Source organism: Poecilia latipinna, unplaced genomic scaffold (assembly GCF_001443285.1).
Source record: "Poecilia latipinna isolate Pla-1442-1.1 unplaced genomic scaffold, P_latipinna-1.0 Scaffold1272, whole genome shotgun sequence".
NCBI classification, from domain to species: domain Eukaryota; kingdom Metazoa; phylum Chordata; class Actinopteri; order Cyprinodontiformes; family Poeciliidae; genus Poecilia; species Poecilia latipinna.
Window position 1 is genome coordinate 16,969 of NW_015113888.1, and position 13,627 is coordinate 30,595.

Below are 13,627 nucleotides of genomic sequence, written 5' to 3' on the forward strand. Positions count from 1 at the left end.
TNGTCGTATGTTGAATAGTAGATGGACTGGAAATTCAAGATGTTAGTTTTTGTTTTTTTTCTCCACATGTTTATTCTGGAAGTCTGCAACAGTGTCCACATTGCAGTAGACCTGTCCACCTCTTTCCAGTTGAAACCTGCGGCCTCACTCTTATCCAGAAACGACTGAGTTCTTTAACACATCAGCGAATTCTCAGCACAGTGTCATTCTGAAGCAACTCTCTACATAAAACCAAACTATTAATCTCCTGTAACAGTCAGTCGCACCTGACTTCCCTTCTAGAACATTATGCTGCACTTACATGTACCTGATATTCTGCTTGAAATGCTGTCTGGCTCATTGTGCTGTGGGACTTGTGATAAAGGAAAAGACTTCAGGAGCATGCTGTACACTCTTCTGTGAATGGAGACTCACTTGATAACAGTGGTGAGGAAATTGGAAGCAAGGGGTAGTTACGAGGCTAGGAGAGAGATTCGGCACTCCAGAAATTACTGTTTCAAAGTCCGGAGGCTGTATCCTGCATGATATAACAAGCCCTAAAAAAAAAAAACTAAAAAAAAAAGAAAGAAAAGCTTTAAAGGAAGTGCCTCATTGTTTGGCTTGGCATGCTAATTCAGAGTTTAGTTTTATCTGTGTTTGCTAGCGAATGGAGGGGGGGGGACAAGAAAGTGCAGCCATGAGTCACACAGTAGGATGAGGGAGGACAGGCATGAATGTGTGAGAGGTGTTATAAAGAAGCCATGGTAATTAGCACCACGGGTGAAGCATCGTTAATCCTCACCTAGTAATTAAAGCTCAAAGGTGTGTGATGCAGTGCCATGAGTACACCACCCTGATGCAGAAAGGCTGTGCAAAACAGTCACTTCCCCTCACAACAAATCCATCAGACTAGTCGCTAACATGTTGGACGTGCAGCCGCTGATGTAATTATTGCAGCTGCAAATTAACACCTTGCGAGAAGGTCAGCTACCTTTTCCAGAACCGTAACAAGTAGTTAGAAGAGCGAGCTGCTGTTTTGCTCCATGAAAACCAAATAACAGTGGTATGAAAGAATTTGAATAACACCGTTTGACATCGCCTTTTACCCTCAGCCTCCAAGGGCCGCCCACCACCCATCATCCGGCAGGGCCCGTCCAACCAAACGCAAGCTCTGGGAGGCGTGTCCGTCCTCCGGTGCCAGGCCTCAGGAGATCCAGAGCCGACAGTCACCTGGAGGAAGAACGGGGCGAATCTGCTTGGACTAGACCCACGATTTTCCTTACTCGAGCACGGCAGCCTTCAGATCCAGAACACAAGGGTGGGTTAGAGTGGATTTTCCCAAAAAATAATAGTAGCTTATGTTTCTTTTTGACTCTGCTTATTGTTTTTTTCATTGTTTTTTTTTTTTTTTTTAATTACAAGATTGTGTGTCTCGATAATTGATTTCACCCCTAATTTTGACAAATCCAAAGATGCCAAAAAATCCTTAACATAAAGCAGAAATCATAAGAGATAACTTATCATTTAGTCCCCCCTGACTCTGGGTTAAACTGTTTTATAGAAAGCATTTGGCTGGGGAGCACGACGCTTTCACAAGCATCCCTTTCAGTTTGTCAAACCTGAAGTGTTAAACATAATTGCAGGAAAACAAGTTTCACCCAGAAGTGGTTCTGTCAGGTCCTCTAACCTGATGCAGCAGATGGGCTGTTAGACGGAACAATCTCAGAAGTCCTCCGTCGAAACCATCTGGAAAATAGAGACTTTCAAAAATGCTTGTGATTGGATGGAGCACATGGTGGGAGAAAGCCGCTGCCGTTGACGACAACGTCTAAAAGCTCCACGAAACTGACAAGGCAAAAAAATGCTGATGTGTCCCAACAAAACATGAAATCCTTTGCTTTGTCACAAGCTTGAGTCTTATCTTAATTCAAAATCAAAAGCCACCAGAAGGACAACAAAATCTGGATTATTATCATTGCTTTATTTGCGCATCAAATCCGATGCTGCACTTTGAAGAATAAAGGGAGATTTGTTTGTCAGGTGATCTCAGCCGAGCGTAATTCAAAAGGACAAGTGCAGTCAGCTTGCTTTTAAAAGATGAATAGCAAGTATTGATTTTTATAAGTCGTTAAACGCTGCTTTTTGGTTTAAATCTCTGAGGCAGCAGTTCGACTCAAGGGCTAGGGTACAGGAACTGGTGAGTCGAGTCTGAAGGTGGTGGTATAATGGAGAATCCGCTGCACACAGTGTCATATTAAAGCACCACTCTTATGTCACTTCTTCCTCCTTTTGGGAGAAGGAGGTAGAGGAGTGACGTAAGTCTCTCTAAACGTTGCCGGTATTTTAAAAAAATAAATAAAAATCGTCGTCGTATTTCTCATTTCCTGTGTCAGCGCTGGATATGGGAATGTTGATGGTTATGGGAATGGCATGTGACCACTATTGGAGAAAATCAATTAAGAAAATTAATGTGAGCTTTTAATGGCATCTCTCTCTTTTTTTTTTTCATTGGCCAATGGTAAAGTTTCCACTTATCCACTCTACAGATTTCCCCGTGCCAAATGCAGGCCAGGGGAGGTTAATGCATTTTTACTGTAGTGCTGGCTGCAAACCTCCTTCAAAAGCCCAGACTGACGCAGGAGCTTGTAAAAGCCATCAGGGATCACAGTTACAAAGGCTGTTGCACTCAGCTGAACACGGGGACAGAGAACAAACTTGAAAGCAGTATCATGTGTGACATGGATCTGTGGAAAATATTTATGGGCTGGATTTAATCGGCGGCGCTGTCTTCCAACTGTTTGTTTTTTTAATGTTGTGTTGCAGCGCCGGAATTAGACTGTCATGTAGGACATTAAATATGAGCTGAATAATAATAATATCATTAATAATAATCATAATGTGGCTTTCACAGCTGTCTGACTCCGGACTCTACACCTGTGTTGCCACCAGCTCCAGTGGAGAAACATCTTGGAGTGCCTACTTGGATGTCAAAGGTCTGTGGAATATCCCGTCTGACAGATTAACACACTGCCGCAGTAACTTGGAAGCGTATTTATCCTCCTGGAACTTTTGTCACGTTTTGAAACTTTACATCCATAAACCTCTGTTTTTAAAGGCATTTTATGTGGCAGGCCTGACACCATGTGATGCATAATTGAAACGTGAAAAGAAAATACATGGTTTTTAGATTTGCTTTTTGTTTTTTTTGTTTTTGTGAGAAAGGAAAGCTGAAAAGTGTATGTATTCAAATACTTTTGTAAGTACTTTGCAGAGCAATTTGCTGCAAGATCCAAATCCAGTTGTAAGTGTTTGGAGGGGGGTGTTTCATACCAGCTTTGCTCATCTACAGACTAAAGTTTTGCTATCTTTTTCTCTGTGAAATATTTCAACTTCCGTCATAGTGAATGGAGAGTCTATGTTAATAGCAATTTTAAATTTCAAATTCTTTAGACATGGACAGTACAGTTGCATACCACACTTTTCAGCTATTTCTAAAACAAACATAAAAAATAAAATCATAAATCATTTTCCTTCAGCACAACTTTCGGTTGGTCTATGACAAAATCCCAATCGATTGTAGCGAAGTTCATTGTTGTAATCCAACAAATTGTGAAAAAGTTTGAGGCGTATAAAGCATAGCGCCTTCCCTTTGAGTTTGAGAGTTATTAATTCAGCCTCTCTCCCTTCCTCAGACTCCACTGACCTCATGGATTTCATGTCGCACAACACAACCGCCCTCCCTGGGCCGCCCTCCAAGCCAGAGGTCACTGACGTTACCAAGAGCAGTATCTCATTGTCATGGGAACCGGGGCCGGAGGCGGGTTCCCCAGTGTCCTCCTATGTCATTGAGGCTTTCGGGTATGTCTGTGACCTATGCCCACGAGCAACACTTAGTGACCCAAACTTTCATGGCAACAGCAGATGTACGGGGTCTCTGTGGGGAATTCAAGCAAGTCAGGGCGGGTTCAAGCAAAACAAGTCTGCAATGTAAGAGTGAGGAAATGCTCATGTGTTTGGGGGAGATCTACAGATTTTTGACCAAAGCCCATCTCTGGGCCACAGGAGCCATCTCCTTCCTGAGCATTATGATAGTGTTGGACATCCCCATTATGTCTACATTCGGATTTGACATGGAGAGATTAGCGAATCCATATCAGTGCAGACGGAGCGTCTGTAAGTCATGTTATTTTTGGAACTTTGTAGCAACATTTGAGCAGCACTTACATGGAACTCCATAGCAGTGGCGCATACGTCCGAAAAACCTATGTTCTTCTGGCTTACCGGGAGATCAAATGATGTATGCCGCATTATTAGATGCAGAGAAATGCTGCCTATCTTCCTCAGCATCAGCAACACAAGGCACATAGGCAGTAGTCTATCGCGTGTTTAATTTGATTCATTCTTTATTACAGTCAGTCTGTGAGTAACAGCTGGCAAACAGTGGCCGACCACGTGAAGACCACCGAGTTTACCGTCAAGGACCTACGACCAAACACCGTGTACCTGTTCATCATACGAGCTGTGAATGCTCAAGGACTCGGGGATCCAAGCCCAATGTCTGAGCCCGTCCGGACGCAAGGTGAGGAGATAAGACTGAACTGCAATAAATCATTTGTGTTAATTATCTTTGACCTACGTGGCTGCATCTCTCTTTTTTTCCCTTCTCCCTCAGACATTAGCCCCACAGTGCAGGGAGTAGACCATCGTCGTGTGCAGAAGGAGCTGGGAGACGTTGTGGTCAACATGCATAATCCTGTGGTCCTCAGCTCCACTTCAGTGCAGGTCACGTGGACGGTGAGAATACGTAAAATTAGGGGAAAAAGTTTAAAGTTGAGCATTTTATCCCTCTTTGACAATGTGACGAAAATCGGCTTGAGCTTTCTGCTTTTGCGTGCCTGTGTGTTTTGAGCAAGTTGGCATATGTGGGGCGAGAATGACATCACTGGTACACATTCAGTGTGAACACCTGCTGTTTAAATTGGTTTGAGGTGAAGCTAAAATAAAGACTAATGTTTGTGTTCAGGCTAAATACATCACCATTAGGAATTGCATGCCCCACCTTTGAGTGCAGACTGCAGGCAACACTTTATCCAGGGAATAATATTTTACTCTGCTGGCTGGGTCTCTATGGCACCTTCCAGAGTAGTACACTTCAGATAGGTTGGAACCAGACTGTTACCTAATGCTTTCCAAAAATGGCATCCGTGTGTGATAAACCAGATTTTTTGAAACAGACTGGTTACACAAGCATTTGATCTTTGTCCATTTTTGATAAGAACCAGCATATTAATTACCGCCACAGGTTTAATTGTCAAAGCCGGATATGAGCCAGGATAGATTTGACCTCATGTTGAAGAAAGAAAAAAAAAAAAGAACTAATAAAAAGAACAAAAAAAACTCACTTTTGCTGAATGCAATAAAAGTCCCGAGAGAAGGATTGCATGCATAAATTTACTGTTTTTCCAATTTTTAATATTGTATATCTAATAACATTAATTTGGCATTCCGCTACACAAGATGAAAATAGTGACTCTGGCCCAGTTTCCTGCTGGTTTTCCTCATTTCATACTTATTAGATCACAGATCCAATCTCAACTCAACCATTTCTTATCCACAGGGTCATTCTGGGGATATGCTAGAAAAAGTTCATGTTTTTCTGCGGAAGAAGATTGTGTGGGTTGTCCACAGTTTGTCAATTATAGCCGCAAATTTCAATAATTGACATTTAATGTCGTAGATCAATACCATATAGTGCATAATGTCTGAAGAGGAGGGAAGTTTTCATGCAAACACATTTGTTAAAGGTATCATTTGTAAATAAAGACCTGTGAAAGCTTCACAGGTTTGTTAAAGAACTGGTGCGACAGCTGGTAGTCCTCCACCAGCCTTAATTTATGTAAGAGTTGCTCAAAGACTGAAGTTCTGGAGGGAAAATAAACGAATGCAATGTTTTAATTTTTCTATCTCTTCACAATTATATGGTGTTTTGTTTTTGGTTTGTCTCATGACATACACATTAAACTGTGTTTGTAATGTGATGAATTAAGTAAAAAGCATTAGATTTATTTTTTTTTATTATTTTATTTTTTAAAAAAAAAAGCAAATGCATGCACATAATTTATAAGTTTTTGTCTCTGTTTCTAAGTAACTAAGCATTCGGATGACTGTCGATTCCCGTCTATCCCTGCCTAAAGGTGGAAAACCCATCCCAGTTTATTCAAGGCTATCGGGTTCTGTACCGACAAACCTCTGGGCTGCCCTCCCCCGGGCCCTGGCAGATCCAGGACGTGAGGATTGCCTCGGAGAGGGACGTCACACTCGCTGGTCTGAACAAAGGCATCGTCTATGAGATCAAGGTGCGACCGTACTTCAATGAGTTCCAGGGGGCGGACAGCGAATCCATGACGGCGCGCACCATGGAAGAAGGTAAGCGGCGAAGATTTATCCGCATTTCTAGCAAAATCGTTGTCTTTTCAGCTTAATGATAATGAAAATAATTTGGCATAGAGCTTTTAATCCACAAGCAACTGGTCTCACGTTGCGTTTCGATCTACTTTTGTGTTCATTTGCCACTGGTAAAGGCTTCGTGGTTTGATAGTAATGGATAATGGCATTTCAAGTACACCCACCCACCCATACTTACTGGCGCGGTGTTATACCCCCTGTGTGTGAAAACAGGTCTCCGAGACAGCACAGTGGGGCTCTGTGACAACCCAAGGCCTCTGTGGAATGGTGGGCAGAGGGGGTGGGCAGAAACTATCTCTTGTGACTGAAGCTCAGTTAACTGGGAAAGCTCTGTTTAGCTCTGGACCCCTGCTGCCATATTCCTGTCCAGACATGCATTATATGAACCCCCGCTGCTAACACGTTTACCAAGGGTGATAACACTTGTCTGTTTCCTCGTAGCTCTGCTGTTGTGTAAGTCAATTGATCAGCTTCTTGTCTAAGGTGTTTGCTGCACAAACTGAATATAACATGGTGGCAGAAAAGTCTAAAAAATATGTGAAGTTTATTCTGTGTGTGTGTGTGAATTGTTCTATTGACAAAACAAAATTGTTATACACTTTGAAGTTGTTCACATTTTGGAATCATACATGGCATTTTTTCTTTCTTTTTTTTTTCTTTTACCAATAAAATTTCTAAATAGTTCAGCCTGCAAATGTATTCACCCCCTTCTGTCTGCTATTCTGAATTAAGATTCAGGAAAATTAATTATCTTCATAATTGCCTATCTAGTACTGTGTAAAAATGTAATCTCAGTTTTGTTACAGAGTTTTATGTATCAGCCAGGCTCTTGAAGACTAACACACTTATAGGTAAGCGATAAGGTTCTTGGAGATGTTAACAGCGGGGTTAGCTTTTGAGACAAAATCTCAAGTTTTGAGCACCTCACTGTTTACTAAAACAGACGCACAGATTAGGGAGAGAATTTACCCAAAAGTAGATAAGAGACTCATTGCTAAAGCTAGGGGAGGTAAATATATTGAAAGCTCTGGTGGAAGAATCATTTGACAGAACAATCATTCATATGGTATTCCACAAATATGGCTCTGATGGAGATTGGAAGAGAAAGCCACTGGTGATAGAAAGCCAGAAGGTCCCATTACAGCTTGCCACAGGACACAGTAATTGTGTGGAAGAGAGCGCGTGTGGAGGTAGAAACTTTAGTAATGAGGCAGGAAAAGGCAGCTTGCTTGACATTGAGGAGTTAATTTAAAACAAGGAAGAAGAATTTCAGGACAAAGCACGGGCCTCCTTAACTCTGCTGACAGAGACCGTGGCTCCCTGTGCAAAGCACCTAACTCTAAGTTGCCAAACGACCTGTGTACGTGTGCAAACTTTAACAGGTGTGTGATTGAGTGAATGTGGCCCTTGTGTAAGCCACTTTACGTGGTCAGTATAACGAAAAAAGTTCTATATAAATTAAGTCCATCTATAAACATGAACAAACATTTTGGTTACAACAGAGTTCTTGTTCTCAGTTAACAATATAGTTTTCAATTTTGTCTTATTGATACACCCTTATGAATTTGTTGTCTTGAAGAGTATACCAAACTACATATTAAACAAGTTACAGACACAATTGTTAGAATGATATCTTACTGGTTAAACTGCTCTTGTCAGATGAGATCAAAATTGAAATTTTTGACCTGTTTGCAAACCTTATGTGTTTTCCAAAAATAAAACTGCAAATAACCCTTAACACTCCACTGTGAATCATGGTTGTAGCACCATCATCTTGTGGAAACACTTAAGCAGAGACATAGAAGTTAGCTAAAACTGATAGGAAAATATAATAGGTACCCTGACCATTGACATCCTTTGGTATTCTACTGGATTAAAAACTCGCTCCACAGACAGTCTGGGCTTTCTCCCATTTACAAGGATTGTCTCAAGTAGAATTTCTAGTGGACCAATCAGCAAACAGAAGAAGTTCTAAACGATGACATTGATTTTCTGTGCTGTAGTCTGCCTGTAGTTTCACCATTGGTTAGCAGAGGAATTAAGCAATACTGTTCAGTCCATGTTAGCCACTCTTCCAAATATTGAAGTAACATCAATAGCCGCCTCATTTGGCTCAACACTTCTCTTATTTTTAATGTAGGATGGTTTTTTACAGCACAGGTAATTTCCGGTAAGTGATTGAGTAACATTTAAAACTTCTACAGAGTCCACATTTCCAGGAAGCAATAGTTTCTCAATAGCTGAACGAGGTCGGACCCCTTTGTACGAAGCAAACAGCGTAGAACAAGGTGATGTTTTTTGTTGTTTTTTTGTTTTTTTTTACCAGGCTAAATAAAAGGTAAAAACCTGCCATTATTAGAAGAAGGTTCACCTTCCAGCATCACAATACCTCTAAACATATAAACGGAGCAATAATAATGTTTTAGATCAAAACATGATGATGTGTTAGAATGGCTCATCAGTCAAAGTCAGGCCTAAATGTGCTTGTCAAATAAGCATTTAGATTTAAACCAAATTGAAAGCCAAGCATTATTTTCTTTCTTAACAGTTCTGCACTAATGTTGCTGGTTTAATCACAAAAAAACATTTGTGGCTGTTAGATGATAAAATGGGCTATGTTTACTTTTGCATTACTTTGAATATCTGAAATAATACAGTTTATTCTTTGTGGTTCATATAGGTTGGGAAACACTGGATAATGAAATGTCATATAGAAGAACAATACATAAAGCAGATTTAGCTGTTCATAATAAAAATGAATCCAAAGTCCAATCCTTTTCCTGAGTATACTTTGAGCAGTCACTGGATCTGCTGACATCCTCTTGAACTATCTAATATAATTGGATGTACAGCATCCTTAGTACACAGATATAGCCAGCGCCTCTCTTGCAAACGATTCTCCCCAAGGACAAGAATGAATTATCGTGACTCATTCACATGACCCCTTTTACCTCCGAGTGACTCAAAGGAAACTTCAGTTCTCTGCGATCAGGTATGTCACTTGGACTCCAGCAGAAGCGGTTTGCACTTTGACGAAGCTGGGGACGAGATCATTGATATTTGTCCGGTGTGTCTGTGTTTGACCGTGAAAAGATCACAAGGCCTTCCCAGAAGAAAGGCGAGCTAAAACTATACCAACAACTGATGCAGAAAGAAAGCCTCACCTCACTGGGGCCCAATTAAAATGGCCACACAGGATCACTGGAGGTTTTCTTCCCACTGGGACACATGCTGTATTTACTTGAGATACTGGGAGTGAGGTGGTGTGGTACTGGAAGCAAAGGATTGATCCACCCATTATCCAGAGCCCAAGATGTGTATAGCAGAGTTCTGCAGAAATATCAGTAAAAGACACTTGTTATGCTTCAAAGACACATTGGCAGCTTGGCTCTCCTTTTGCAAAATCTGATTATGTCTCAGGGTAATAAATAAAATAAAAAATCCCTACTCCTGGGCTGTGATACCTAATGAAATGATAAAAGGGAAAATGTTTGCTAGCTTCATTGATCTTTAAAGCACTTAAGTGAATTGTTGGTCAGGCTTTTTTTCCCCCCCATCACTGTCATCTATAGGAGCCTCAGGCTTTCCAACACTGTCAGTGACAAATTAAAAGAAATAATAATGCACTAGGGAAAGAGTCACCTGTAGCTCAGAAGAAGATAATGACAGATAATTGTTTAAAATTTGGGTTTTGTTCTTTATGTTGCAAGAGGAAAGACATGGAATAAATCTTATAGAAATACATTTACCAGCCCCCTTGTAAAGTACGGATTGCTCGTACCTGCAAACTAACAATTAGTTTGCAAATTTTTTTCCCCAAAACCCATTAAGCCAACTGCCCCATGCCCTGTACATCAGAACGTTAAGCAGCTTCAGAGGCTTTAGTTTAACTGCACAGCTGAGTAAATAAAAAATGGTCTCTTAAACGCATGACTTCTTTCAAATAAGCCAACAGCTACACTGGTTATCAGCCTGATACATGCAGTCAAGAAAGATGCACTTTGACATTTTGCGCTGTTGTGATCATTTCTAGTAATGTTATCTTGAGTCATTACTGGTATTGTAGCCATTATTCATCTTGAAGGAGTCTCCTCATACCTCTAAGGGTTTCAGGACTATACTTAATGCTTCCTGTCTTCTAATGCAGAGCGCTTTTACGTGACTGGAAAACCTCCATCTTCTTGAGGCAGGTTATCTGAAATGAAATCTGAAAGCACGGAGGGAAAGGATTTGCCTAATGGTGCATTTTCATTGATAATTAGAAATACAAGTAGTCCTATGTTAAATCCCTTATATGGCATGATCTCATTTTCTTTGAACTACAGAGTGGAACAGATTGCACGTCTGAGCAAATAGTCTGATTACTTTTTTTATATATATAGGAGTATAATTTTTTTGCTTAAAGAATAATGATAAATTTGTAATATTTTGAACATTGCGTGTACCAATGCCAAAAACATAGCAGCACACCCATCATTTTGTATTCAGTTATTTAACTACAGTGCTGCAGAAAAGTATCAATTGAATGAATTTGGATTATTGTGGGAGTGGTAAGTGGTAACTAAGGGTTAGTTTTCTTGCTTTGTTTTTTTCTTTTTCTTTTCTGTCACAGTTAAATGCTTACGTAAATCTTTACGATCTGAAAATCACTGACTAAGCTGTTGTAGAAAATAATTGTTTCCTTAATATAAAAACTTGTGATCAAACCCTTGGCAGGAACAACTATCATCTCCACATTTCAAAATGTCCAAGTTTGAAGGAGCAAATCAACCGAAGATCATCAAACTACCTCTAAACTTGTTCCACTGATTTTTTTTCTCAAAGTCTTGGCAATTATCAAGATGTTTTGTTCTTAAAACTTTTTTTTTTTTTTGCAAACGTGCGACAGATCTATATGTTCTTTTTGACCTTGCAATTTCCTGGAGATGCTATGTTTTGGAGTAATTGTTGGTTGGCTAGCATCTCCTCCACGGGCTTACCACTGTCGCATTTTTATTTCTCTTACAAATAATGTGACTGAATGTGATTTGCTGTAGTCTCAAAGTCTCAGAAATGGCATTTCAGACTGTAGATGTCAGCGACTTTGTTTCTTATTGAATGCAGCATGGCGTCTGGCTTTTTGAGATGCTTCAGCCTGCATTCTGCTGCCAAATAAGATCTATTGAAGTGATTTCTTGCTTCTACAGAGCAAGCAGTAATCAGGCATGGGCATGGATAATGAAATTGGACACATCCTTCATAAAAATGTGGAAAAAGAAAACTTTAAAATGTAAATACAGAAATACAATTGTAAGGGCACCACCTACTTTTTTAAAGGCTATATCGTAAACAACAATACATTAAAGGAATACCTTGTTTATGTGATGAGTGTAGACAGCTATATTGTACAAGACTGAGTCCATTTGCGTAGTTGTCCTAGTAAGTCTCTCCAACAAGAACAACTAAATGTATAAATGCAACAAAGTAGTTTGAAATATTTCGGTAAAAGTATTAGATGATATCTTGTGATGAGGGCGAATTTATTGCCATGCCGCCAAATACTCTGCAGGGATGCTATGTCTGTCAGAACCTTCTCTTTAAGTACAAGCTAACTAAATCAGGTCGGTATTGCATTACGAGCAGAGCCAGATGCTGAGCTCTCATGCCTAATCCAAGCCCTACAGGACTTAATGTTTCCTCTGAAAGATACTTGTTTGTGCTTCCTACCTGCTCATTTTCAGATGCAAGTCCATCTGTGGATATGGACTCACATCTGCAGCCTGGCCAAGATAATGCATCACCTGCTCTGGCCTCTCCACGCAGCTTTAAAAGTGCCAGCCTTGCACGCTATCTCGATACGGTGCAGAAAGAGTTCTTATTTTACTGCCTCTTAATCGGGGTCAGAGTAGTTCTCTTATCCTCTCAGACAGAACATAACGCTACTTTAATGGAAATTATGAGAAACTACTCTTATGTGCCTGGAACTGCCCTTTTTTCAGCAAGAGGAGATGATTTGTTTAGCTGTGCAAACCCCGTGCTTGCCTCTCTCCCACCTGTTTTCCCTCTAAATCTTTGATCTCTTCAAATCTTCAAATAGGTTACTGGGCTAATTTGTTGCTTTAAAGAAAAAAAAAAAGAAAAGCAAAAAAAAGAAAGAAAGAAGCCAAACTTATTAATAAGAGAATGTTTTCCCCATAGGACTCTCCATATTTGTGGCGATGAACCATCTCATCTTTTTCTTGGCATGGGGTGTGTGTGTTCATATCTAAACTTGCTGATCTACTTGGAATGGCTGTCATTTTTGCAATTAAGAAAAGCGCATTTTGGACCTCAAACACTTGGCCTGTGTCACTCAGGATGCCATTAAGATATTGGAATCTTCTACTCTGTGAGATGAATTGTTTTAGAGCCCATCTGCCAGGCTATCTTTGAAAGTACCTTGTTGTGGTACTAACTGTATGATTATGAATTGGGGCAGAGTGTGAGACAATTTCTGCTTTAACATGATAAGTAATATCCAAGACCTTGCTTCCTTTTTTATTATCAATAAGTTATTTCCTTGCGTTTTTTTCTTAAAACTGGTTTTTATATGGAAGTTGCTCTTTGGACCTCTTTATCCCTTTGACTGAAAATATTAAAGAACCAACTAATGTTTTTTGTTTGCTTGTTTTTTAAATATAGATATAATAAGTTCAGGTTTTAAATATTAGTTCCTTTCTTGTCATGGAATAATTTCACTGAATCTTCACAACAGAAGATGAAAATGACTATTCTTGTTTTTTTACAAGTTAAAATGTAAAAGGCTCCTCATTGATCCACATGTGCTCTATTTACCCCTAAATAAGATGCATTAAACAGAGAAGCGTCCAGGACTCCGGTTGTAACTCTGGAGGTGTTGCAGATATTCATAAAATTCCAATGAAATATATTGCAGTTAGATAAAAGGGTTGTGAATATGTTTGCTAGATGCTGTAACTCACACTGATCCCCCACTCTGAACCCTTTAGCTCCCAGTGCCCCTCCACAGCAAGTGGCGGTGTTGACGGTGGGGAGCCATAACAGCACATCCATCAGCGTGTCATGGGACCCCCCTCCCTCCGACCAGCAGAACGGCATCATCCAGGAGTACAAGGTAGGCGCAGCTCCCCCCTCCCCACCCAGACTCGCTTTTCTCAGTCATGTGTAACGAAACATTACACTGAAT

General features: G+C 40.2%; 1 protein-coding gene across 1 annotated transcript in view; it reads left to right on the top strand.

The window, feature by feature from the left end:
- LOC106961160 (roundabout homolog 2-like) overlaps nucleotides 1-13,627 on the top strand; it is a 39,675-nt gene that overhangs the window by 9,119 nt on the left and 16,929 nt on the right. Inside the window, exons 8-14 of the mRNA XM_015054702.1 lie at nucleotides 1,092-1,297; nucleotides 2,891-2,972; nucleotides 3,672-3,837; nucleotides 4,392-4,558; nucleotides 4,652-4,773; nucleotides 6,174-6,405; nucleotides 13,431-13,555. Of these exons, the coding sequence (XP_014910188.1) occupies nucleotides 1,092-1,297; nucleotides 2,891-2,972; nucleotides 3,672-3,837; nucleotides 4,392-4,558; nucleotides 4,652-4,773; nucleotides 6,174-6,405; nucleotides 13,431-13,555 (1,100 nt within the window). The remainder of the gene's footprint in view (nucleotides 1-1,091; nucleotides 1,298-2,890; nucleotides 2,973-3,671; nucleotides 3,838-4,391; nucleotides 4,559-4,651; nucleotides 4,774-6,173; nucleotides 6,406-13,430; nucleotides 13,556-13,627) is intronic.